Here is a 25,581-nt window from a genome sequence, read left to right on the forward strand (position 1 = left end):
TGACAAAAATGTCGAGTAACTAAATCTGTTTAAACTAGAGTTATCGATGATTGAACGCAGTCACAAAATTAATTTTTTACACCTAATATCCTCACATCTCGTTTCAACAAAGAATTTCCTTCTTTTTCCCAACGCGAGAACTGCTAATATTGACCAGTGAAATACCTAGAAAGACACGAAGAGTCATAGATGCAAATTTTCGCATCGAGAAGTCGAAATCCACGTCTGTTGTGTCGAATGCAAAGTGCGTTTATGTTTGCCCAGAAGAAACATGAGTTCTGTACCATGAACATTAGTGATCGTATTGTATCGTTCTCAAGAAATTTCTTTCACAGAAAACTAGACGTTTGAGTTTGTTCGAGCGAACGTTTAGTCAGAAAAAGAGTACATAAAAAATCACGTTTAGGTCCTAAGCAATTCGGTTGATTGGACTTTGAACGATCAGGCGCGAAAAATACTCACTCGAAGACGAAAATTTCCTCCAGCCTGGGTCATAGGAACGACTAACGCGTAAATATGCAAATTTTCTTTTGGAAAGACTGTTGGAGCCAAAGGCGAACTCGCAGGGAGCGACGGGGAACGAGCGCGATCTCGTTCACCTATATTCATTAAAATGGAAAATCGCGTGCTCGCCGTGCGCGAAAAAATTAACAACACCGAGCCTTGTGCTTCACGTTGCACACATTAATTCGGTATAAAATATAAAAAGAATCTTCAAATTGTATATATCAATTCGGTTCTTGCGCTGTAGAATAATCAGGCCTACGTACTCTCGTGCAGCGCCATTAGTTCGCGTGCTCGTCGTACCCGGAATCAAAAGCGACGCCAATCGAATAGCGCATCATTTCAGTTTTTACGCTACACAATCATCAGAACTTGAAACGAACGTCGATCGATGTCTGATCGCCCTGCTCTCGATCCCGTTGCGTGTAAATTGAGTGTTTACAAACGAAAAAGGTGCGGAACAGTGGTTCAGCGACGGGAAGTGGCACCTCGATAAATTTTCACTCGTTAAAACCTCAATTATCAGGCGGTGGTTTTTGCCAACCGGTAGCCCCGTCGAAAAGAGCAGCGCGAGACAGGCTCGAGGAATACAAAAGCGAGAAAGAACGCGTCTACGAGACACGGGAACGATTATATTCCCTAAGAACAGTTCCCGCCTTCTTTTTTTTTCCCCTCTCCTCGTTCTTTTTATTCCCCAGTAAAAAGAGAGACGTTCACCGGCGCCAATTACCGGGGCGAAAAGTTTCTGGTCTCTTTGCTCGCGTCGAGATGAATTAGAATTTTTTAGAAAGCCGCGTTCCAGTGAAGCGATTAATGTGTAAACGCTCGCGGAGGGGGCTGTAATTAGTCTTCGAAACGTTTGGATTTCTGCGAGCGATGTTGAAAGTCGAAGTTGCGCGCCGCGGTCAGATTTCTTTGACTTTCTTGCTTGCCTTGCCAATTTTATCGGAAAGTGTCCGTTGGCAGGGGAGCTTGAGTGGATTTCTTTGCGAGAAAAGAGGCGAAGTTTGCGGCGAAACATTTTTTCGTCTTTTTATTAGCGAGACCGTTTTCGATTGTTACTTCGTTGTAGTGGAAATTGTCAAGTGTTTCGAAACACCCCTTCAATCATAAAGTATGTTAGGTTACTTGTTGTTTTGTTATTTAAATAAATATGTGAAGCACTCCTTTGAGCGTTATGACTTAACAGTCACGAGCAATTGCAAAGAATGTTGCTCTTGGACTCTATATTACTGGTCGAGTCTACGCCAACAACACCGGAGGACGAACCCTAAATCTATTGCTACAGTACGTCAAAAAAATTAGTGTCTTCATCTTCCAGCATGAAATGAAACCCAAAGCAATCGATCACGATAGGATTACCAGGTTGGCCGCGGTCGCGCTCCAACATATCAAACGACAAATGGTCGAAACCGCCGCGTTGAACGCGAAACGCGCAAATCACGGGGCAAAAGGAAACGATCGTCTCGAAGGAAAGTCCCAACCGCGGGACTCTTTCATATCTTGTTTCGCGATAAACCAAGTATCCTTTCGAACGCGAGCGTGTAATTTCATGGAAACTATTTAGGCCGTTTAAAAGGCTATAATTCCGTATAAAAAAGTGCCGGGTGACGTGGTCGTTGATCTCCTTCCCTTCTTCGGCTCGTTTCTCGGTTCTCGTAATCCTGAAGCACCGTTCCTAGGAACGCGGCTACGGTAATGAATGGCGAGAACGGCCTGTCGGGTCGCTTAAGCTCGATCCACAGGTGCGGACGTTTTGCTTCGCGTCGCTGCCCCGCGGGAACTTGCAATTCCGCCATTACTTCTTTCCGCGTAAAAGATTTCCTCCCCGTTTACTCGACACGGATTCGACGTGGCCGTCCCTCGGATAAATCTAATTCTCTCATTTTCCGTGCTTCAATCGTATTTTGTGTGTGTGTGTGTGTGTGTCTATAGCTCTAGGAATGAATTCCTTAAGTTTAATTAAGTAAACTAAAAAATGAATTCTGCTTAAATTCATACGAAATAGCTTCAAAAATAGCTTATACCATAGTGCAGTAAATCAGTTCTCTATTATCTTGAAATATCAGAGACCTAACTCTTGGACAATTACTTAAAACTGAAAGCAAGGACTGAAACTATTAATTTTATCAGGCAACAAACCAGAACCCTCATCCTCGACGAGGTTGCAGAGGGTTGCAACGCGTTGTTGCGCGCGGGCGCGTTTCCATTCGCGGAGGATCGTGGATTGAAGCCATAAACGCCGGAATACAAATTGCCGAGGAACTTTTCGACGAATTGTAAATTGCGAGCGCTAATGTGATCTTCAATTATGAGCCCTGCGTATAAATGACTGGTTTACACATAGCGGCGAGCGCGCCGCGCGTTTAATGAATGGCGGTTTCGCGGCCGCTGCCGGCTTAAGCCTGTTTCACACCTACACGAAACGTCGTGATTCGCGTGAGACGCGCAGATGGTTGCGTGCTGACTTCCTGTTCTTTCGATTCGCTTTAATTGCGATGCGAGGATTTTCTCGAGGGAGGTTTCTAGGATCGTGGCTAATCACAGGGAAGTGTTGTTTGGTTTGTTTGCTTAAGCAACCGTGGCTTAATTGCGAGGGAAGACGGTGCATCGTACTTTTCTTTAGTTCGTCAGGATCCCGTGGCACAGTAGACGTTTTAAATCGTGCTAGTAATAACATCTATGTAATGTAAAGTAGAAAATCATCCCTAACGGATGTGCATACCGCACGTTAAATTTTTGTTTAACGCACTTCGATCTCAATTGAAGCATCGAAACACGAGTTTCTTGGTTCGTAGAATCCCAGTAATAAAGTAACGAGGTTCGATAAATAAGTGGCGAGACCCCGAGGAGAATCGATTAGTCTGGGCGTCGCGATAGGATCTAAGACGCTTTTAACCCCTCTCTCTCTCAGGAATCTTTGGGCGCAATCGAACAGAAGTCGGTCCGTGGCGTGAAAAAGAATCCGCCAGGTCGGGTTTCGCTTTTCGTTAGGGTGGTCGAACGGACGGCCAATTAGAAAGAGGATTGTATAATTGGGGAGATAAAGAATCAGCTGGATACTCGTCCGAGCACCTACCAGCTGCCGTGGCTCGACTCGGGATGAAGATTGCCGTAGGAGAACGAAAAAAGATGGAATCATCGTCTTCGTCATCGCCGTCATCATCGTTATTATTATCATTATTGTAATCGCCGATGATTCTGTCGTTCTCAAACCCCTTCAATCCGATTGCTGTTTTTTTAGCCCTTTTATTGTTGCTGTCTGCTCTGAAACAGCAGTTTCTTGTTTTCTTTTTCTGTGCTAAACGAAAGATATAGGGGTCGTGAGGGAATTCTCCAAGCAAAAATTTTTCCAAAAATTCTTCTTAATTCTCCCCCTCGATTAAGTATCGTCCCAATCATCCTGGATGCAATATTTAGTCTAATCCGATGTATCGTCCGTTCATCGATCATCCGTTGACTTAGCAAGCTTCCAATAGTTCGCGCAGTTAATCAGTTTCGTCCTCGTTGTGCTCATTAGCATTATCTTTATAGCATTGCTCCGGTTTGTCGAGATCTTTTCCGCGCCTCGATTTCATAATTTTCTTGGTCCCAGGAGCCCGCCCTGCTAATTAACGCCACGGTGTATACTCGGTACACGATTATAAGGCCATCAGTCTTGCTCCTCTTGCTCGCCTCCCGGTCTTATCGGTCGCATCTTCGTGTTCGTCATCATCATTCATGCCAGCCAGGTTTACATTGTCATCGTGAGGACTGGTGTGCTCGTAATTTTCACGGAGGGCCCCGTGGTAATCGATAACGAAAACGACTCCCGTGCCCTGTGCTTTTTTATTTTTTTTTTCTCCCTCTTCTCGCGACGTGTTCGACGAACATCGTTATCATTAGCATCATAATCATCATCGCGCGCCATTACGGAAAAGAACCAGTTTTCAAGTGCCTCGGCCCACGGTGCCTCGCGAGAAATTGCGTGCGGTACTCCGTACGTATTGCTCGTGACGTGGACGATCGTGATATTGCGCAATGCAAATCGCTTCTTGTATTATTGCACAGGCTGTGACTTTTCGGAGTCATTCGGGGGGTTTGTAACGATCCCGAGGTGGACCGAGGACTTCGAAGAGCCTAAACTCAACCTTAATAAACATCATCACGATAATTAGTATTTCCACCCTTCCCGATCGTAGGAGAATCAAATTCCCGAAGACGTGGAACCCATCCAACCCGTTAGAATTGCCGCGTAAACAGTAGTAAACAGAAGCACAAAGCCTTTCGTTCCCCGTCGAATACCGTCACACGCGAACCTGTGATTCCGAATTGTTACCGGGTTCTGCGATCGCCCAGGACGATAAAGCGTCCCGACGAAAGGCCCACAAAGCGTCACCGCAGAATCACGGAACGAGATCTCTATTTACACTCTCGGTGGCTGTTCGCCCCTGCGGACAAAACGAGAAGAAAGAGAAGAAGAGAAGAGACAGACCCCCCGTTTGAACATTTTCCGTGCACGTGGGTCCCAATGGGTTCCCGGATGACGCACCGACGAAGGGTGTTTCGAGGTGAATGAGGGGGCAAAGAAGCATTTTTCCTCGGGACAATCGTATTCGCATAAATCGTATGGAAAATCAAGTAGTCCTTGCGTTCTCGATTATGCTCGCACGAACAATATCATTCTGGACGGGGTGCCGAAGAAGGATTATCGCGATTACCATAAATACTGGGATACCGCTTGTGTTGGTTTTTCGACGCATCGATCCGATGCCGTAATTGTTCTATAAACGTCCATCAAAGATCTTGGTTTCTTGTCGACGCGTACGTTCATGAATTTTTATATGATTTTAATATTCGTGGGGATCCAGGTTGTTTACCTATAAAGAAACACAATTTGGAATAGCATAAATTTTGATGGAAGGGTGTTCTTAAGATATTAGATTTTAATTCTGGGAGTTGGTGTGTTATTCGTTCTTCATTTTTCATTTAGTACACATGGAAAGACAAAGACGTATTCTTTTAATCATTTACTCCGCACACGTATTATTATATTATTCCATACGTTCGTACCAAAACAAAATCATGTTCTAATCAAAATAATAATACAAATAATAATTCCCCTCCAACGATAAAACAAAAACGATACATCCGAAAGCGAGCCTGTTTCATCAAACAAAGCACGCGCGATTCCTCTTGGAAAAGCGATCTACGCGTTTCGCACGCGTATCAGGCGTCGTCATCGATTTCCGCGGCGCGACGGTCGACTCTCGACGCTCACAAAGGGGTAATTAATAATTCTAGGAATAATTATCCCCGAGAAACCCGTTCCGATTTCAGTTTCGCGCGGAATCGTCGTGTATCATTACCGCGACGTTCGAGAAACGCTAACAACTGGTAATGTCCTAGCCACGATGGCTTGGAAACCTGTCAACCGAGACCACGGCGGTGGCTTGCACAATACCGTTCCGGTAAATCGTGCTTCTGGCCGCAAGAATTCACTTCGTCGATCTCCCTTTATCTGGAATAAATGTCTCTCGAAACAATCGCGGCCCGTTGCGAGAGCTAAAGAGAAGCAGGGAAAAAAAACGCACGGTAAATCGGCAGAAAAGCGTGTTGCGTTTCGGCTCGAAAGAAATAAAGTCCGAGAGAAGACTTGCTGGAAGTCGAATTTTCGCAATTCGATCGAGACTCGTTCGACGTAAACCAGTATCGCGGCAAGGTTTCGAAAACCCCACGGGAATCAGTCATATTTTAATCTTGAATATTAATATGCGGAGTTCACGGTAGCTATTTTTAACCAGGGGGATTTATTGGCTCTAGCGATCCGTGCAGGTACTCGGTGTCTTGATTTGGCTCGTTTTAAATTTGCATTCCGTGATTGCAGCGAAGACGTTCGTTTTATTTTTGTGTCCCTGGCATGTTCCATCTTTAGTTCGATTTAGAAGATGCTTCTGGTAGACTCTGGGTTAAATTATTTTCCAGAGGTTTATTGCAACATGAAATTTAATGCTTCAGGGATAATTGAGTTTCTTTGAATTTGTCGAAATAAGGGTTAGATAAAGCCTCTGGTATAATTTCCATTAAGTTATATTCGTGATAAATTATTAATTAATATAATAATTTCAAAGTTAATATATTTGCTTAAAAAATACTCCATATTCGTCGTTTTTCGTGTATAAATTTCCGGCTTACGTGGTCGAAGATCCGAGAACTCTCGAGATTCATCGATGAAAAGAGGAGCCCAACGTTTGGGCCAGAAATTGCCGAATGTTTCCTGCTTACGAAGAATCGACAGATTACCGGGATAGATCTCGTTGGACGAACAATCCTCGGGAAATTCAAAAAGCCACTTATACGTGCCCCTACGAGGGCCCCTGCAGCGGGCCCATCGACCGAGGAGACCCGCCATCCGTCATTCTCCAAGTTGACGTGAACCTCCGCGTCCACGGAGGGAAAATATTTGTCGGCCGCCGCGGAACAACCATCTTTCTTTCGACACCCACTGACGTTTCAATGTTCCGGATTATCAATTTTTATCCGACATTTTCTCTCGGCAATTTTTAGTTTCTGGATCTCACATTTGTACAATCTATGCTGAATCAATGCTTAATTTAAATAATTCCTTTAAGTGATCTCACAAAAAATTATATTCAACTCCTGATTGCCTGATGGATTGTTAAACGAAAGTAATGCTTCTAAAGGATACTTTCAAGCTCCTGGTGGATATTCTTTTGTCGTAGAACGGATCCCGTCGTCGGCGTCGGTTTAAATGAATTTTTAAATGTCGCGACAATGGACGTTCCCTTCTTGTTGCGAGGCATCGTTCTACTGAAAACTCTTCCCCAGTTGCATTCGTAAAGAACAGAGAAACGCAAGATACGAACGATTTAACGTTGCCGTCTTCCTGTCTTTGTTCGGAATCTCTTTTACTTTTTCTACTCGGCAGTTCTTACAGAAACGATGAATTAGATCTTGCAGAATGAATGTTACTCGAGTCCTTGTTTTCGTTAAATATTCTACAATGAATGCCTTCCGAGGAAGGATCTTCCTCGTTGCTTCTAGACGAGACTGTTATCGAAACAGAGTCGCCACGGGGCCAATTGTTCGCGGATAATGTGACGTAAAACTGTAAGGAAGTCCAAGGATTGCTCTGTTTAGTATTCTTCGGATTATAAAGATAACAGAATTCATTGTACATAGCAGAAAGATATATAAAGATGTTTAATTGTACAAGAGAAGTTCTACAATGAGTCTGTCAATGTTTAATTGAGGGTTTCTTGTACGATATTTGCCTAAGTTTGTTGATTGGAACGTTGTGCAAGAACTTTGCAACAGGAACATATAGTTGCATGGTCGATAGAGCAGGCATGCACGATTGAAGGGTGTAAACTCGATAATGTAGAACACTCGGGCGATAAAACAGCTCTGTTGACGATATAGAACGCTGTATAGGTACAGTTTCCGATCAATTAGTATTCTATATTGTCGACTCTTACTGACAGAACGCTCTACATTACCGAACGAATACTTTACCCTATCGATAAACTGCTCTACCTTACCAACCAGCTACCCTCCTCTTCCTCCACTCAAATATGTGCATCGAGAACCTACCACTCTACAATCTGCTCCACACTGTCATTCTTCCAAAGAATTCTTGCAATCCAACAAATAAATAACGAATATTTTTGTGTATTTTAGATACCTTGATAAATGTCTAAATCTAATATCTATTTAAATCTAATTTTCTTAAAAGTTCCAAAAAGTGTACACGCAATTCCCTCCCATGCCACGAGTCCTCGTTAGCGATCTAGAGCGTTACGTAGATATATGTATCACTAGACGATGCGGCACTATCTCAAAAATTAATTGACTTTCTGTTATTTCGAACGACCGTTGAACTTGCCTCCTCTGTCTCTATCTCTCTCTTTAAATAAACGAGTAAACAGTAAAACGTTGAATATAACGCGGAAAATCGCTCGGATCCGGAACTGTGCGTGTTTCGCCGGCGCCAGAATCCCTTGCGTCGCGACGCCGGCCACTGTGCACACACTCGCGCGTGCACGCGCACTTCTACACACCAGCGTCGATGCAATTATCGCGCGCGGGCCAGCGACGCGTTTCGTTTTCGCTGCACGAAAATTTCTATCAACAGGTTGTCACGCTCGCCGCGGTTTTCGACCTATCGAGGGAATCACTTTCGATTTCAGCCACCTCTGAAACGAACGGGGAAATTGACGCGTGCACGGCGCGATATTCGTTAAGTAACCGTATCGATTCCAGCCATCGGCCTGGAAATGGTTTTTTTGGGGGAAAGAGGCGCAGTCAATTTCGTCCGAGGGATTTCACGAATTGGAAAACAACCCGTGGGACCAGAAACATTTTCATCTCATAAAAATACAGAGAGATCCAGCGTTTCGCTGTTTGGTAGCTGTTTTAAATATTCTTCGAACAATTAAAATTTCTCTATATTATAGAGAGTGGAACAGGTAGAATGTTACCAAAATCGTCGATGAAGCTTTAATTATCCAATTTCCCCATTAACTACACCTACGATTCGACATCTAATCTCCGCATTTACAAACAATTTGAAAAATCACAAACAGACAGAAAACGACAAAGAAACGCCGCGATCTCGTACGTCTTATCAGCGGACACGTGTCCGGGTTGAATAATCCGTATTTACATGCAATTTCGTGGAAGTTACAGACGGCCGATAATCGTTATCGTCTGACTGGTAATTTTGGTTAATTACCGCGTCTGGTCGAACAGAAACGATTCACCGATAAAGCTGGAAGCCGCGGATGAATCAAGACGCGCTCGCGGAGAGGAGGGGGCAACGATGACTCGGGACGCGCTTAATCACGTTCGTCGTATAATTTCCTTTAATACAATAAAATAATCTCAGTCCGGGCAGCACGGGAGCCAGGACGATCGGCGCCGATTAACCCGTAACGCAATCTCATCGAATCAATTTCGCCTTTTATTTCTCGCGTTAATTCGCCTCCACGGTTTCGGTCCCGCGAGCGCGGGGCTCTCGTTAATCGCAATAAACAATTTCGTGCTTTTGCGGGGCCTTTATTACTAATTAAACCCCGGGAGAAATGCGCGAGCAGCCAACGTCGCGACGCAGCCTGAAAAACGAGGATGGAGAGGAGAGGCGACGCAAACCTGATTGTTTCGGCCTCGGACGACGTTAATATAGCGATAAATAAGTGGGGGATTTTTGCTGGCTCGGAAGATAGTGGAAAAGTTTATTTATTTTGGTCTCGTTAATACCCGAAAGGTTTTTTTTTTTTTTTTTTTTTAGATTTGGGCAAGTGACGAGTATGTGGGGAGAAAAATGAGAAAGAAAAATATTTAAAAAAATTCTCCCTAATTGCAATACTTGCTTGCCCTACGGATGGGGAAGTAGAAAACGAAAAACGAAAAGGAAATCTGATTTTTTTACGGTTCTTTCGCGACTCGACCCTGACGACTACCGAATAGTCTTTCGCGTCTGACGCACACCGTCATTAAGGTCGAATATTTAAATTGAATTTACGAGTCCTGGCCCCAGGCTACGCGTAGGCATTCGCCAGGAACACGTCGGGATCCACTCTAAGAAGATGAAAAATTGTCGCGGCGTCGCTGAATTTTCGACTAGTAAAGCTACGTTCCCAGTAGTACTTTATAAAGAATGGCCTCGGGGTGCGCTTACGTCACTTTTATGAATCGTGAAGCATTATTTTAAAGTGTTGGGGTGTTTAAAAAAAAATATAATGCATTTTAGAATCTTTGTTGAAATGATTGTCCTCTCCATAAAATTAGGAAGACCTTCTCGAGGACTCGCGTTGAAACTTCTCGAACGGCATTGAACTTCGTGGAAGGCAATTTTAAAGAAAGAAATAACTCTGGCTGGCTTCTTAACGGTCATCAAGAGGAGCGCGATTGAAGAAATTACCAGCAGCGTGATTTTCTCGGTTCCTTAAGCGTCCTGCGAGTAAATCGCGGTCAATTAATCAGAGAATCACAGAGGCGCGCCGAATGGAGCCCGAGGGCCACGGACGCCGGTGTTTCGCAATTAAAAGTGTTAATTTGGCGTCCTTTCTGGATTCGTTAATATATTTCTGTCGTTTATTAATCTCGACGCGACGGCTGATCTTGGCCTCGCCCCGTTTCGAGCAGTTGCTCCTGATCGTTTGACGAATTAAGACTTCTGGAGGGCTTCACAGCAAAATAGTTCACAGAAATTTGATTCGAAAGAGAAAAATAGACAGCATATAATCTTCAGATGATGGCTATTTAAATATTTTCTTGTGGAAAAAATAAAGTACCACCGTAATTATATAAACGAACTCCTACGAAATTTATTAACAAGAATACATAAAAAATCACAATATTTTGCAAATCAGCCAAACGTATCCATCACCTGGACGATTTGCGTTATTCATTAGATTCTTTCTTGAACTGTGATTTCCAGTTTCGTGTTTTCGATGCCGTATCACGTTTTCTCTTTGTTTGTTGATTTGTTTACCTTACAGTTTTACGAATCAATTTTTATTCTGCATCACGGTCGACTTTTATTGCCGCGACATTTAGCGAGTTTGCTAATTTCGAGATTCCAGAATTCCAGAAACTCGAATCGAAACAACATTTGTTGGAATAATTTTGCTATTCAAAATTTTGCGTGACCAGAAGTGAAATTAATTTCATTGCTGTTTTGGATAACATGATGAAAACATAATGCATTGAAGTGTGAAAATACCTTGATATTATAATTACTCATTTCGTAAAATCACCGACAAATTGAAACACTCGCATTCGTCGACCAAAAACGTTGAACAAAACGAGTCAACAGACCGTCAAGCCTAATGTTTCCGATGACTCGATCGTCTGGTCTCCCCGTCGGGCTTCGACTCAGCTTGTTTCTCGTTTTCGCCGTTTAATATGAATTTTTTAAACGAAATCGATCGTAACAGACGTCAACTAATCGCGATTCGATGCCGACGTTGAGCCAAAAAAGCACCGAACGATTTTGAGTGGCCTCTCAGGGTCGCGTCTCCGCAGTCTCCTATCAATTAAAAATGTCAATTTGTAACCGGTGACGCGTCATTTGCATCGCCACGAAACGTCAGCCGAGATTATTTACGAGAAGAGCCTTGGGATCCACTAATTGTTCATCCACGACGACGTAATAATTCGCGCGAGAAGAAATATTTTCGTGCAGAAAGGCCTCCGTCTCATCTCGCCACACAGCTTCATTCGGAATTTTATTTACGCATAAATTACGCTCGTTTTTTCAACGTCTCGTGAGAGAGCCACCATCGACCGTCTCGCATTTCCTTTTTGAAAAAAAAAAAAAGAACCGCTCTGGGGAGAGACTTTTAGTTCTCTTTTTTTTCGATGATTTTGGCGTGCAAAGGTTGAGAGAGGAATTTCTTTTGGACGGTAATTTAAATTTTTGCCGATGGTTCACTTATTATTAATGATAGGACAAGATAAAATTAATTTCAAAAATATAAGATGATATGTATAATGAAATTAATTTCGTTCTACATTATTAATTTCAAAGTGTTTAAATTAATTTCACCCGATTTTATTCGCCGTGTATCAATTCCACGTAATTTAAAATACATTTGGAGTCCTCGGAAAGTCCAACAATCATTTTATTATATGGTGTGATTATGCAGGAAACGTATCAAAGGAAATTACAATTAATGCGTCTTGCAATTATTTGTACACGAATATACTTCTCTTCTGCTTTCAATTACATTGCACCGAATTTGGCGTTATCTATCGGTCAGAGCAAAATCCACGTCCGATAAAATTTAATTAATGAATAAACCCAATTACCGCCCTGGGTCTCCTACCAGTGCGCATTCTCGATAACTGAAATTGTGCGTCGCATTATTCACAAATTTTATTTAAAAATAATACATAAGTGTCCCACTTTTCAACAAATAATTTTTCTCCTTCAAAAATGTTTTTAACGGGTACATAAAAAAGGAGCCCAACGTATACATATAAGATACGAGAATATAGGACGACACAGATGAAGCAGGAGTTTATAGATTTGATAGAGTTTACGATACAAGATAAAATTAATTTCAGAAATTTAATTACCATATAAGCGGACATTGATCTCAAAAATACTAGATAGTGTAAATGATAACACAAGATACATTATACTCCTAATTTTTGTTAAGGAAACCCATCTCTCGTTACATTTTTCATTAAAAGCTCCAAGCAACTCCTAGCAAAAGGAACTCAAAATAAAATCTCTCGAAACATCGGTGCATGCAAACAAGATTTTTTCCCGTGCGCGCCGGCATTAATCATGATCGCGTTTAACGAAAAAACATTCTCACCTAAAGTCTGAAATCACCGTGCTATTTCTGCGTCAAAACTCGTTTTCCTCGGGGTCTGAACAAAAATCTGCTCAGAAAAAAGAGCCCCAAGAAACGCGAAACTACCATCTTCATTAACAGGAGAAACATCGTTGAACAACGCGCCCACGAAGGAGGGAGGGGGTAGGAAAAAAAAGGGGATATCAATTACTCGGTAGGGCCGTTTCCTTAACCACAGCTACGAGCGTAATCAACGCGTTGAGCACCTTTTAATCGACACTCCGGTGCCGATTCCTCGCGACTCGAGTCCGTTCCCTGCTCGATTCCTTAATCCTCTCGATTAATCGCCGCTGGGCCTCGAAAGAGAGTGGCAAGGACGAAAGGGAGAGGACGGAGGGGAAACGATCGCGTTACGTAGGCCCGAGCGCGAACTTGACACCGACAAGGACGCGTTTCGAAAGGAGGAAATAAAAAAAAGAGAGAGAGAGAGAGAGAGAAATAGTGGTCCCAGACCGTTAAAGGACGCGCGGGCGAGTCAGCTGTTTAAGAGGCGCGCGACCATCGCCGAATTAATCACGGCTAAAAGGAACTTCGAGACGAGAGATCGTCTAGCGCGAATTAAGGATCATCGCGAAACGGGTAACCGGCATAAACTGAGGTTTGGTACTTTTCTGAGCTTACACTGGCTAGATGAATTTTTGCCAGATTTTTACATTGTCTGATCGAAACCGGGATCCTATTTAAAGGAAACCACCGTCAAAATGAAATTATTACCGCTCATCCTTTGCCAAAAATTACACGCCAGTTGTCCAATAAAACGCAGATATTTATTCGTTGACGCGCTTCCGCTGGTGGCCATGCCTCGACCGCGGTGTTTCCTAACGAGTTTCCGCACAACCGCGCAATATGTCGTTTCGCAGAGATCTTGCGCATTCATTCGTTCCGCTAAGATCGTTTCGCGCGCGATTGCTCACTGCCAGAGCTCGGGAAAATTAAGAGAAAAAATATGTTCGAAGCGCTACTTGGACTTTTATAATAGACGTTGCGTCGTTCGGGCGAGATTTTATTAAGTTAGAAAGCGATTTAAGTATTTCTGTATCGATACGTTGTGACATTTCAAGCTTGTACTTGGAATATTCGTTGATTAGGAAGATTGTATATTATATCGTTACGCGGGGAAACTGGAGTATTTGATAGAGCGTCTATTTTCACAGTTGGATGGGCTATTTGAGATCAAATGGACCGTTTATAGTTAAATTTATTTGATATTTCAAGTAATATTTTTACTCTGATTAGCAGAGAAACTGTAGTATTTGATGGAGTGTCTATTTTCACAGTTGGACGATTTAGAATAACGTGGATCGTTAGATATTACATTTATTTGAATGAATTAAACATATAAAGACAAGTGAAACCCCCTTGTATTAATAATAATATTACTCATAAAATACGTTAAATTCGACCAAAAATTAAGAAGAAAAAGAAGAAAATTTACTCTCCTCCAATCGCATACAATTTTTTTTTAATTGCTCCCTGTACCCTAATCAAAAGTACAGCCCCCCTGATTTACATAAATGCCATCTGGAACTTCTGTTATAAATTAATATAAAACCCATCTTAAATCTACTTAAAATTTCTCTTCATCGACAGATTCTTAATTTATCGAGGACTCTGGTCCCGCCGTGGGGCTCGGTTTTGACTAAATTATTACTATAACGGTCGTAAATTTGTAACGGTTCGAATCTTGCACGGTGACACAGTTCCATCTGGTAGAATCTCCCGTCGACGTCGCGGACGAAATTACGTAGACTCTCTTCGGCGTCTCGCGCGCAGGATAATCCGCTCGAGTTTCGACTTCGCGTCGGCTTCGACCTAATTCGTAATCAGGTTCCTTTCGAAGACGATTCGATCGAGGCGGTCTTTGAGAGGAGTCTGTTTCGCGACTAGTTTCTACGATGGTTATCATGAAACGCTCGTAATGACAGGTGTTGGAAGAGTAGCTGACTTGCTCGTGATTCAAACTCGATGATATATGCACAGGTCGACTGAGAATATAGCAGGTCTAGAGAGGGAAACTTAGAAGTACTTGATGATTTATTATAATTCGATTGATATATATTCATTTGTTTTAATACTAAATTGACCGTAGTTTCTGTTTGAAATTTTTAGGAACATTTGTCGTTAACTGGTGTTAGTCTTTATTATTCGGTCAAGTTATTATAAATATAAAAAGTTGACTATACCAAGTGCTTTGGCACTTAAATTTCAAAAAGTGAAGTCGATCGATTTGTGCAGCGAACGGCTCAATTAATAGTGCACGCACTACATCGCACTAGACTCAACTCCTATTATGTTCACTTCGCACAAAATATCATTTGTACATGCTCGAGGGAAAGCCAGAGGTGTCAACGAGCCTGAACTTCAATCCCCAATCTCATCGATCAAACCTCATCAATATGCAGACATTAACCCAATGCGAAAGTCGTCGAAACTGAAGCCTCGGTTCATCATCGAACAAGAGCATCGACATCCGCGTAGATCACGATCCTCGGCCAACCGTGGATCGCTGTGATCATGGGGCGTGGCACAGAACGATCCAAGAAAGGAATCCGTCGTTTTACGTAACGATCTCGAGCGATCACGCAGGAAATCGACCGCCTCTGCGTCGCTCCTCGCGTGTCCAGGATAGTGGCTCGAACCTCGCGTCCTCTTGGTGCGATACCCTTGTACCTGATCGTCCACGACTCCCAGGAAGTACACCGGCACGCATCGACGTAATTTCCAGGATCCATAGTCTCGTGACTCGAGCGAATTACTCGTTGCTCCCGCCTTTGGTCCTTCTTAGCATTTTCTCTGTCTTGGAGACGTTGGGAGACGCTTTATCCCACGGAGTCGCGAGGCTACGACCCGGGCAAATTAAGGAGAGAGGAACCTACGCAATTAAAACCGAATTGGGAGTTTTGGACGGCAACGGGTCGCGAAAGAGGGTCTAACGGGGATTCGGTTCGAGAACCGGTCCGTCGCGGAGCGTACATCCTTCGTGGAACCGGTGGAAGCCTCTCAACTTTGTTTCCACGAGGCATCAATCAGATCCGAGGAAGTGGAACATCCATGTTAGACCCCTGGTGGAGTCTGCATTGAACTCCAGTGGCAAGAAATAATTCACGATTATTGTTGAAGACGATCTCCCGACACTGATGAGAAACTAAAGTTAAATTGGGCCTCGAGGCAACAGGTTTTCGTGAATTATTATGCTAAAAAGGAAAGGTGTATTGCTGTCATTGTACTCATTGATATCATTGGAGAAAATATGATATACCGATCTATACTATACTAGTCCTATGTAGGCTCTAAAGGTGCAGAGATTCTCGAGGCAACTAATTGCCAGCTGATTATCAAGTTTGATCCTGCGTTGAACTCCTTCAGGTGACGGTTGTCGCGCACATGACTATGAATATTTAATTTCTCTTAAAAGAAACGTAGCAGCACAGAACTTTGTGTATAGACTGAAATTGTGATAGAGGTAGTCCAACTACCATTCATTCAAAAAATCAAAAATAATTCCATTTTAAAATTCAATACGTCTAACGACCTAGAAAAGTAGGACACATCTTACAAACACGTCTCATATAAATACCGGTCAACAACCATAAACCTTCTTCGGAACAAGGAATACTCCATAGTACGTCTTTAAACCATGCTTGAACTTCAAGTACCCCTCCTCGATGGTTTCTACAAGAACGAGAGGCCCAGTTATGACAATGAATCCCTTCCACAGACTGCATATACCTAGAAAAAGGACGACCCTGTCCACTAGTCGTACTCCAGAGACTCCCAAGCTTCTCTAAGGATTCGAAATTCTACCCATGCGCATACTACTCTACGCTGTATGAGTCAATAAGTCGATAGGAAATTGGCAGAAGCGTCCGATCTCTTCTCCGCCCCTCAAAATCTATGAGAGACGTGAGAAAAAAAAGAGGTATTTAAGACTACCGTCTGAAAGAACAGACTACCGTACAAAGAGTGCCGAGACACCGAGTACTAATAAAAAGGGGCGAGGAGAGACTGGAGGAGAGGAGAGGCGAAATAAAGAGCAGCCGGGAGAGGGGACGTAAGATCGTCGGAGAAGGGAGAAACAGATCTGTATGCGGTAGCTGAAGCCAGTCAGTCAGGTATGCCCGCAGGCTAGGCCATGATAGACAAGGTCGTCCTCTCCCCGCCTTTGCGCGCACTGGCTCCAGCCAGGCCTCGTTTACATTTATTTATTTATAAATATACCGCGGCGACTCGGCTAATGCGCCAACACGCGGAGGGGGAAGGAGGAAGCGGAGCAAACGCGATGGAAGGAGACAGTCCAGACGACGATGAAACCCCTTCACCTGTCCGTTTCGTTATTCGGTTAATCGCCGCGCAAATCGCGCCGCGAAAAACCCCGTCCACGTTCCCTTGACCAACTTATTACCTCGATGCTATCTTAACCATCGTCGATCAAAATCTGAGCAGAAGTATCGCTAATAATCATGTAATTTCTACTTGGTGAGCATCTCCAGAACAACAAAGACCAAAGAAAAATCCCACTTGAAGCTGACCACTGCTAGGCTTCAACTTTCCGATATCCTACCCTATCTTCCCAGGACTTCCAAGTCTCTATTAGCAACGGTGCCCGATCGACTCTACTCTTTTCCTGTTGCACGTAATTAACCGTCCACCCGTTTTCCTCTGATTGCAGATCTTCGGTAGCAAGGCGGATCTGCAGCTCCACACGCAGATCCACATGCGCGAGGCGAAGCCGTACAAGTGCACCCAGTGCTCGAAGGCGTTCGCGAACTCCTCGTACCTGTCGCAGCACACCAGGATCCACCTGGGCATCAAGCCGTACCGCTGCGAGATTTGCCAGCGGAAGTTCACCCAACTGAGCCACCTACAGCAGCACATCCGCACGCACACCGGCGACAAACCGTACAAGTGCCGGCATCCAGGCTGCACGAAGGCGTTCAGCCAGCTGAGCAACCTACAGAGCCACTCCCGGTGCCACCAGACCGACAAGCCGTACAAGTGTAACTCTTGCTACAAGTGCTTCTCCGACGAGCCCAGCCTGCTCGAGCACATACCGAAGCACAAGGAATCGAAGCACCTTAAGACGCACATCTGCCAGTACTGCGGCAAGAGTTACACCCAGGAGACCTACCTGGCGAAGCACATGCAAAAGCACGCGGAGAGGACCGACAAGAGACCGCCCATCATCGGTACAGGGCTCAGGCCGTCCATCCACGCGATGGCCCACCACCAGGATCACTACTGGCCGAAAGTGAGCCCGGACTCGGTGATCAGCGATCTCCACGAACGACTGCCCCACCATCACACCGACTACCATCAGAACCAGAACCCCGAGATGCTGCTACCCGGCCACGGCCACCGCGGCGACTCCATCGAGAACGACTCCAGGCAACAAACACCCCAGCCGGGCGCCAATCATCACCCCAACAGCAGCTCGGCGTTCACCCCGATCTCCTCGATCTCGATAAACTCGATCTCCTCCATGCAGCACCCGTTGAACCCGTTGAACCACTTGCACTACCCGGGCAGCCATCACCCAGCCTCCAGGCCGTACCTCTACGAAGCCTTCAACTCCACGCAAAAGTCCTCGCCAGCCTCGTCCTCGTCAGGCGTCACGCCTGGAACAACAACCAACCAGAACGCCACGTCGTTCCCCAACCAACTGATCAGTCTACATCAGATCAGGAACTACGCGCACCAACCGAACTTGGGGAACCTCGGGAACCTCGGCAACCTGGGGAATCTGAGCAACCTGAGCAACCTTAGCGCGTCGATGGAGAGCCACGCTCTCCTCGGCGGGCTCAAGGAGAAACAGTAACTCCGGCTGGTCTTGGAGATTAGGGGCGACTGCTATTTCTCCTCGGTTTCTTCTTTCTTGGTGGCATCCTCGTTCCTCCTGGACAGACCTGCGATGATTTTTATCGAAGTGAGAGTGAGAAGTAACTATTTTGAAGTAATTTATTTGAAAGTAATGATACAGTCAGTCTCGTGGGAACTCGTACGCTCCGCGGAAGTGTTTGAATTAAACGAGGGGATTCTATCCAAGTAAGTTTTTCATTATAAATGTTTACGTGGGTAAAGTTTATTGGTAGCGAAACATTTATTTGGAAATGGTAAGCCTATCGTTTAATTTGAACACATTTCTTTTAGGGTAGGAATACTTATTTGGGACTGACTGTAACGCCATTTGAAATAGTCGCTATTTTAAATGACGAGCTATTTTTTTGTTTCAATGGAAGAAGGAACCTTCGAAGTAATATCGTTATTTGAGAGACTTTTATCCGAGTTTGTCTAATATCGTAGACAAAATGTGTTTACACGTTTAAAATTATCAACACGTTTCTTCTTAATTTTTCATAACAAACATAGATCCATTCAAGAGTATGATTTTTTTTTTTTTTTTTTTTATTTTTAACAAGAACTTTACGATTATTTCAAACAATTACAAAATCAAATACATTATTTGACATAATATTTCAAATAATGTTACTTCGAAAGTGCTCACAGGTGCATACATACAATTATTAGATTTAGTAACATCTTATTTGAAACAACATTTCAAATACTATCACTTCAGAAGTCCTCAGGTCTGCCCCTGGACATCGTGCTCGAGACTGGACGCGAAAAGACGAAAGCACTAGTCGTTCGTCTTTCCCCTTGGTCGTCCAGGTGTCTCTCCACCTTCCGTTACCTTCTCCCGCACCTGAACTACCCAGCTCTTCTCAGACCCGATCCTAATGACCATTTTCGAACCTCCTCAATTCGTTCCTGTTTAATTTTTAAGCGCGGTGCCAGGGGGTGACTGCTCGCCAACCCTTTCGAAGTAACTCTCGAATCAACCCTCTTTCCTATTTTTTTTTTTTTGTTTCGCTTATTTTCAGTTTTAGTTTGCTCGAAGCGATTTTTTCGAGAGAATTTTTAGTTCGTACAGAGTCGAATATTCGTTTCGAAGTCACGTCGTTTTTTCTTTTACGTTTTTTCTTTTACGTTTTTAACCGGTCCCCTTTTAACCGCAACGCGAAAGGTCGAGGAATCCCGTTTGAGTTCCCCGACTATCGAGGGTACAGGTGGCGAGGGGTCGAGATCGGTTTCAGAAAAGGGAGCATCGATCTCGGAATCGAATGCAAATCGATCGGTCGACTTTTAATCGTTTTAGTGCTACCGGGCATCCATGCATGAAGAGCAAATATTAGAAAGTCCGCTCGCCAAGCAGCGGTATCGATTCTACGGTTGCTGCTCGATCGTCGCAGGCCCATGAATCGGCGTGATCGATCGCGATCGCTGGTCAGTCGCTGATTAACTTTCACGTTTCGAAGTTAGTTGGAAAGTAACGAATGATTACTCGGTGTTACCGCGTTTCTTGGTAATCATCGATGCTCCTGGAGCGAATGGTCACCCTGGAGGGGATGATCCTGGCACCGAAACCCTTCAGATATTATTTTGGGGGACGTCGAGTTCCAAGCTTTCTTCGTCCTTTCCCTGACGATCTCCTTAGGTTAATTGCAAAGCTGAAAGCCTTTTTTGATTCGTCGTCGAATGGTCCCATCGACGGTGTGAATGCTTGGACACTGTTTTCGAGTTGGTGGAGATTTTAGTTCCTTTTTAATGTCGTTTGTTCGAGAATGCATAGTCCCTGGAGGAGCTATCGGGGTTGGATCGTGGACAGCATTCGTATCTTAACGCTTTATTTACCGATCTATTTAGAAACAATTTACAAGAGATAAAAGGATTTTTTAGATTATATATATATTCTCTTTTGCATTTTTGTGTCTGGAACAAAGGGACCCGCTTGGTTTTGGGAGAGGAGCTCCGGTTTTAATCACTTTGTAGAATTTCAACGTGCAACCTTTGTTGCAATGATGTAGCTGGGGAAAATTGTGTCCGAGGAGATTGTTAGAGATTAATCTTTGGATTCCAAACACGTTATTATTGCGTCGAACTAGTCAAATTAATCTGCCGAAACAGTAATGACGGGTTCGTCGACGTAACTTTTAAACATGAGGATTTTATCATGGTCTGGATCTTAATTCTAGGTGTTATACGAAAGTGATCCACAGAGTCTACTATAAGACATTCCATAGAGCCTACCGTAGAACATTCCATAGAAATCAGAATAAATCCTCCCTTATCAAGCAAGTCTGTCGACTTTACCCCGAATCCCAATCGCCACAAAGCTACCAATCTCCTCCAGAGGACACCCCTTCGACAGATTCCGCGTAAAACATTGAAAGTCGCGAATCGATGGGACCGACGGCGTTAATTCCGTTCTTTTCACGTTCCTGCCTCCTAAGAGCACTGTTCGTAAGGGAGAATAGCAAAAGTCAGGAGAAATCGTGCCGTGAAGTACAGCTATTTTCCAAGGGGTGGCTCTCATCCCTGTCGACGGGGGGTGGGCGCACCTTTCTGGGTCGAGTGGACGTTTCGCTCGCAACGGGATAATTAACGAAGAGTATGAGAGCGCGAGACTCGCGTGTGCGTGTGTATATGTGTGTATGTGTTTCGGTAGAGAGGGATAGGGAGAGAGAGAGAGAGAGAGAGAGAGAGAGAGAGAGAGAGAGAGAGAGAACGGAACTATGGGGAAAATTTAAGCATCTCACGCACCTTTTAAGATAGGAGTTACACGCGTACACACACATTACGTGAAGGGCACAAATCGTGTGAATGTCCTGCGGGCTGAGAGAATGAGAGTGAGAGTTTTAGGGTAGATCGACGACAGTGCCACGAAATATTCAATTTTGCGAAAGTAACCGGGGGAACGATAGAGAAATTAAAGAGTAACGAGGGCTAGAGGGTAAGAGAAACTGCAAGAAAGGGTTGAAACGCGTTTGGAACGCACAGGCGCACAGAGAGAGAGAGAGAGTACGGTACGGAGAACCTCCTTGTACATAGCTATTATATATAAATATATATATATATATATATATATAAATAAATGAATAAATAAATATTATATATTATTATTAATTGATTAATTAAATAATTAATTGATCGACATTCGGTAGGTAAGAAAGAGAGGAAGGATATAGACTCTACTGAAGATATTCTAAGTACCTTATCTAAAGAGAGAGAGACAGAGTGTGTGGTCAGAGTGGGAGAAGCAAAAGCAATCGTTGCCCAAAGTTAATTACGATAATTTTTTTTCGTTTTCGTTTTTCGAGGCTCCGCTCCGCGAGCGACCTCGGCGATCGGACGACCTTTCTTTCCTTCGTTCCATTTCGCTGTTCTCTTTCGACGTTTCGTCGTCGAGGTCGATCGCGGACCGCGGAGGAAGCGTTCGGTGATACTCTTCTCGCCGAAAGAAACAAAAAACACACACGCTAGCAAAATGGGGGATAGAGGGAAGGGACTAGAACACGTGTACTGTAGATAATTTCTTGTTACGGCGCCGCACGTGTCACGTTTCGAGGCTCCTCCCGTAGGAACATTTGTTCATTCAAGCGTTGGCCCTGGGAAACCCTAAGAAACTACCCCAAACTATCGAAGTTAGTGAAGATACTAAAACTACCCCCGAGCCAAGAAATTTTTCCGTTTGTTTAGCCATACTCTCACCCCACCTATCCCCGGTTTTCTTTAACCCTTTGCTGTCCTGTGTCGAGCGAGGCTCGACAGAACTGTACCGAAATCAGAAAATCTGGACTCCTCGGTGTCCTCGTGACCTCAGACTCCGTTCCGAGAGGATCCTAAGCTGATCTAATCAAAGAAGGATTCGTTCCTTTGAAATAATCCTAGAATGACGGGGAAGCCACCGATACCCGACACGTCGGCGCTCCACCTGTGCTCAAGTTGTTTAAAACTATTAGTTTGTTACTAAGAGGAGTGGATGAAAGACTGCGAGTGAGACGGATGAATGACCGCGTGAGTGTCGCGAAAGGGACGGAGAGGGAACTCGGTGTTCCGTTTACGAGGGTAAAAAGCGAGATTAGGTATGAAACAATGCGATGAAATGCGAAAACGATGAAACGAGGGGACAACGACTTGTTCCGTCGTTTCTTCGTTTTGAACCCGGGAGAAAATCGAACTTGGGCGGGCGGGGGGTGTCAAAGGGAACGAGGATTCGAGGATTTTGTTTTTGGGGGTATGGGGTGGTTACAGTGTCAGGTAACCCCCGCGCTTTAATTGTGATCTTTTTTCTGTCTATCCTTTAGTTCCATTGATGATTATTTTATTATTATTTTATTAATATTATTATTATTATTATTATTATTATTATTATTATTAATATTATTATTATTATAATTACGATTTCGTTTAATAAACTGTCACGTTAAAAGAACATAGACGTCAACGGAAGGAGGAGAGACGTCGGACATCCCGGCGGTCTCGTCGATGAACATTTTTTTTTTTCTGTTGTCACCGCTCCGAGTGAAGATTCCCGTCCCGAACCCGCAACGCACAACCCTTGTACAACCCTTTTTCCTTCTCCTTCCTTCGCGTGGAAATCTACGGTGCTGCTTTCACCCCGTTTTCTCGAAAGGTTGTTCTCTTTCGGAACGTACGAGGAAAAGTGGACGAATGGAACGCGGAATGAAAAGGAATCGTGGTGGGATCGAGAGGGAGAGGGGGGTGGGGGGGATTCTGGAGGTAAAAGTGGGTAAAAAGTGAGGTACGAAGGTTTTTTATAGGGGACTTAGTTTTCGAGAAATTTTGATTTGAAAATGTTTGGGGCGTCGGAATTTCAGTGTCTGGCTATTCGCTCGCTTTTTCTACTTGCAGTGGCATTCGTGGATAGTGGAGATGGTTCTGTGTTGTTTTGAATGAATTTTGTGAGGTCCAGAGATGGGTAGAATTTAAATGCCAGAAATGTACAAATATACCATTTAAGCCAGTATTAAATAACCCAAGTGTCCCGTAAATGTTCAAATTAAATTTCCTCGAAAACAAAGCCCCCTGCCAAAAAATCTTATTCTACATTTTCGACGTACTTTTTCATCCAAAATCAGCATACACTTCGACTGCAACTCGATTCCAACCCGAATCCAGTACAGCCTCGTCGCAAAAGTACGAGGCGCCTTCGTCGCGAACGAAGGATGTTAACGCGTGAGGAATAATTTTAGTTTCGTTGGCGGATTGTTCGTTGTTACCTCGATCGAGTGCAATTAGACGAGAAAGTAAAACTTTTGCATGAGGAGATGATCACGAGTGAATTGAAATTTTTTTACGGGGATTGTTTACGAGTGTGCAGAGTGTCTTGTATGCATAAGAAGAAACTGCGATTTTTCGTCGAGGAACGAAACCTTCCTGGAGACTCCTTTCCCCTTTTCTTTCTTCTCTGTTCCGTTTTGTAACGTTTACTTGTCTCTGGTTTCTCGTTTTTTTTTTAATATTCAAAGTTGCAGAAAGATGCCGTCCATTATGCTTTCGAAAAATGGGAAAGAAACGCAAGGGGCGCAGAGGATCTGTCTTTTTACGAGTGATTTACTTAGATTTTCGCACACTTTGCTTGATACTTTTTGCGATCGAAAACACCACAGTGAACATCGACCACAGACGTGAAATTCGATTTTTAATCGATGGTGGTTTCACAGAAATTGTAGCCAAGCATTAAACGCGTTCTTGATCGTTCTACTCTTTCCAGAGAGAAGAATTTACCTTCTCCATTTCTTTAGACTTCTGCAATTTAATTTGAAAGCTCTTGGTTTCCTTTATCCAAGGAATTTTTAACCAAATTTATTAGAGTAGTCTTGATATTCTTAGATTAATTTTCTCCAGACTAATCGAAATACTATCTGTATAGCAAAAGACAAGACGGACAAAATTCTTGTCCGCATACAATTTTAAATTAACGAACGGAACACTAACATTTTTAGTCAGTTTTTTCATCGATGTGCCAACCAGAACGATCAAGGAACGTCGTATTATCACAGGACCAACCGATCCTTTCGCTCCTCGCACGCAATCAGTTCCTTCGAGTGACTTTAATTCGGTTTTCGACAACGAGCGCACGCAAACGAAACAACTGACGTATAAGTTCGTCGATAAAAGGGGAAAGGCGACCAGAAACACAGCAATACTTGAGAAAAGCACAGGTCTTTCGAAAAAACAAAACAAAAAATAAAAGTAATAAAAACAAATCATGGAAATCACGGGCGATTATTTTCTCGATTATTTTTCTCAAAATTTTTCGAAGGACCCTGGGTACGTTTTCGTTGAAAATAGGTTTCCTTCGATTGTTCCGTGGTGGGTCACTTTAACCCTGAAATTTTGTACGAAGATTTGCTGTGAGAAATATCCAAACTAGTGCGACGTTAGAAGAATGTTTATTAGGATCTGCTGACATGATTAGAGTCCATGGAATTTATTATAAAAAGCAAAATAGGGGAAAGTCTGTTCATTTTCACCCCTGAATTTTCCTTTCGGAGGTCGAATGTGTCCATGAATTTTTGTGAAATTTGCGAGTACAGCGTAAGAGCGAGTTTTTGTTTACTTAGGAAGCCATTGTACAATTTTGTAAAAATATACTCGCGCTGGCGAGGACGGTTCTGTGACTGGAAAGTAAATCTGTGAAAGAAGAAGGGGTTGATTCAACCAGTAACCATAAAAATTATCCTAACGATAGAATAACCATCACCCTCTACAAGGAAAATGTACTATAATTTAATTCCATATGCTCCCATATTCTGAACCGTAAAATTTATTTTAAACACAGTCAAAATTCCTCGGAGACCTCGTATTTTCTTCCTTCGATTCGGGGTTAAAGTGGTTCGAATCGTTT

General features: G+C 43.5%; 1 protein-coding gene across 3 annotated transcripts in view; it reads left to right on the forward strand.

The window, feature by feature from the left end:
• Nucleotides 1-25,381, forward strand: part of LOC128891822 (zinc finger protein rotund-like) — a 184,384-nt gene extending 159,003 nt beyond the window's left edge. For all 3 annotated transcript variants that reach the window (XM_054151660.1, XM_054151661.1, XM_054151659.1), the window contains exon 6: nt 17,542-25,381. In XM_054151660.1, the coding sequence (XP_054007635.1) occupies nt 17,542-18,687 (1,146 nt within the window). In that variant the 3' untranslated portion in view covers nt 18,688-25,381. The remainder of the gene's footprint in view (nt 1-17,541) is intronic.
• Nucleotides 25,382-25,581: the final 200 nt, after the last annotated feature.

Source organism: Hylaeus anthracinus, unplaced genomic scaffold, assembly GCF_026225885.1.
Source record: "Hylaeus anthracinus isolate JK02 unplaced genomic scaffold, UHH_iyHylAnth1.0_haploid 12002, whole genome shotgun sequence".
NCBI lineage: Eukaryota > Metazoa > Arthropoda > Insecta > Hymenoptera > Colletidae > Hylaeus > Hylaeus anthracinus.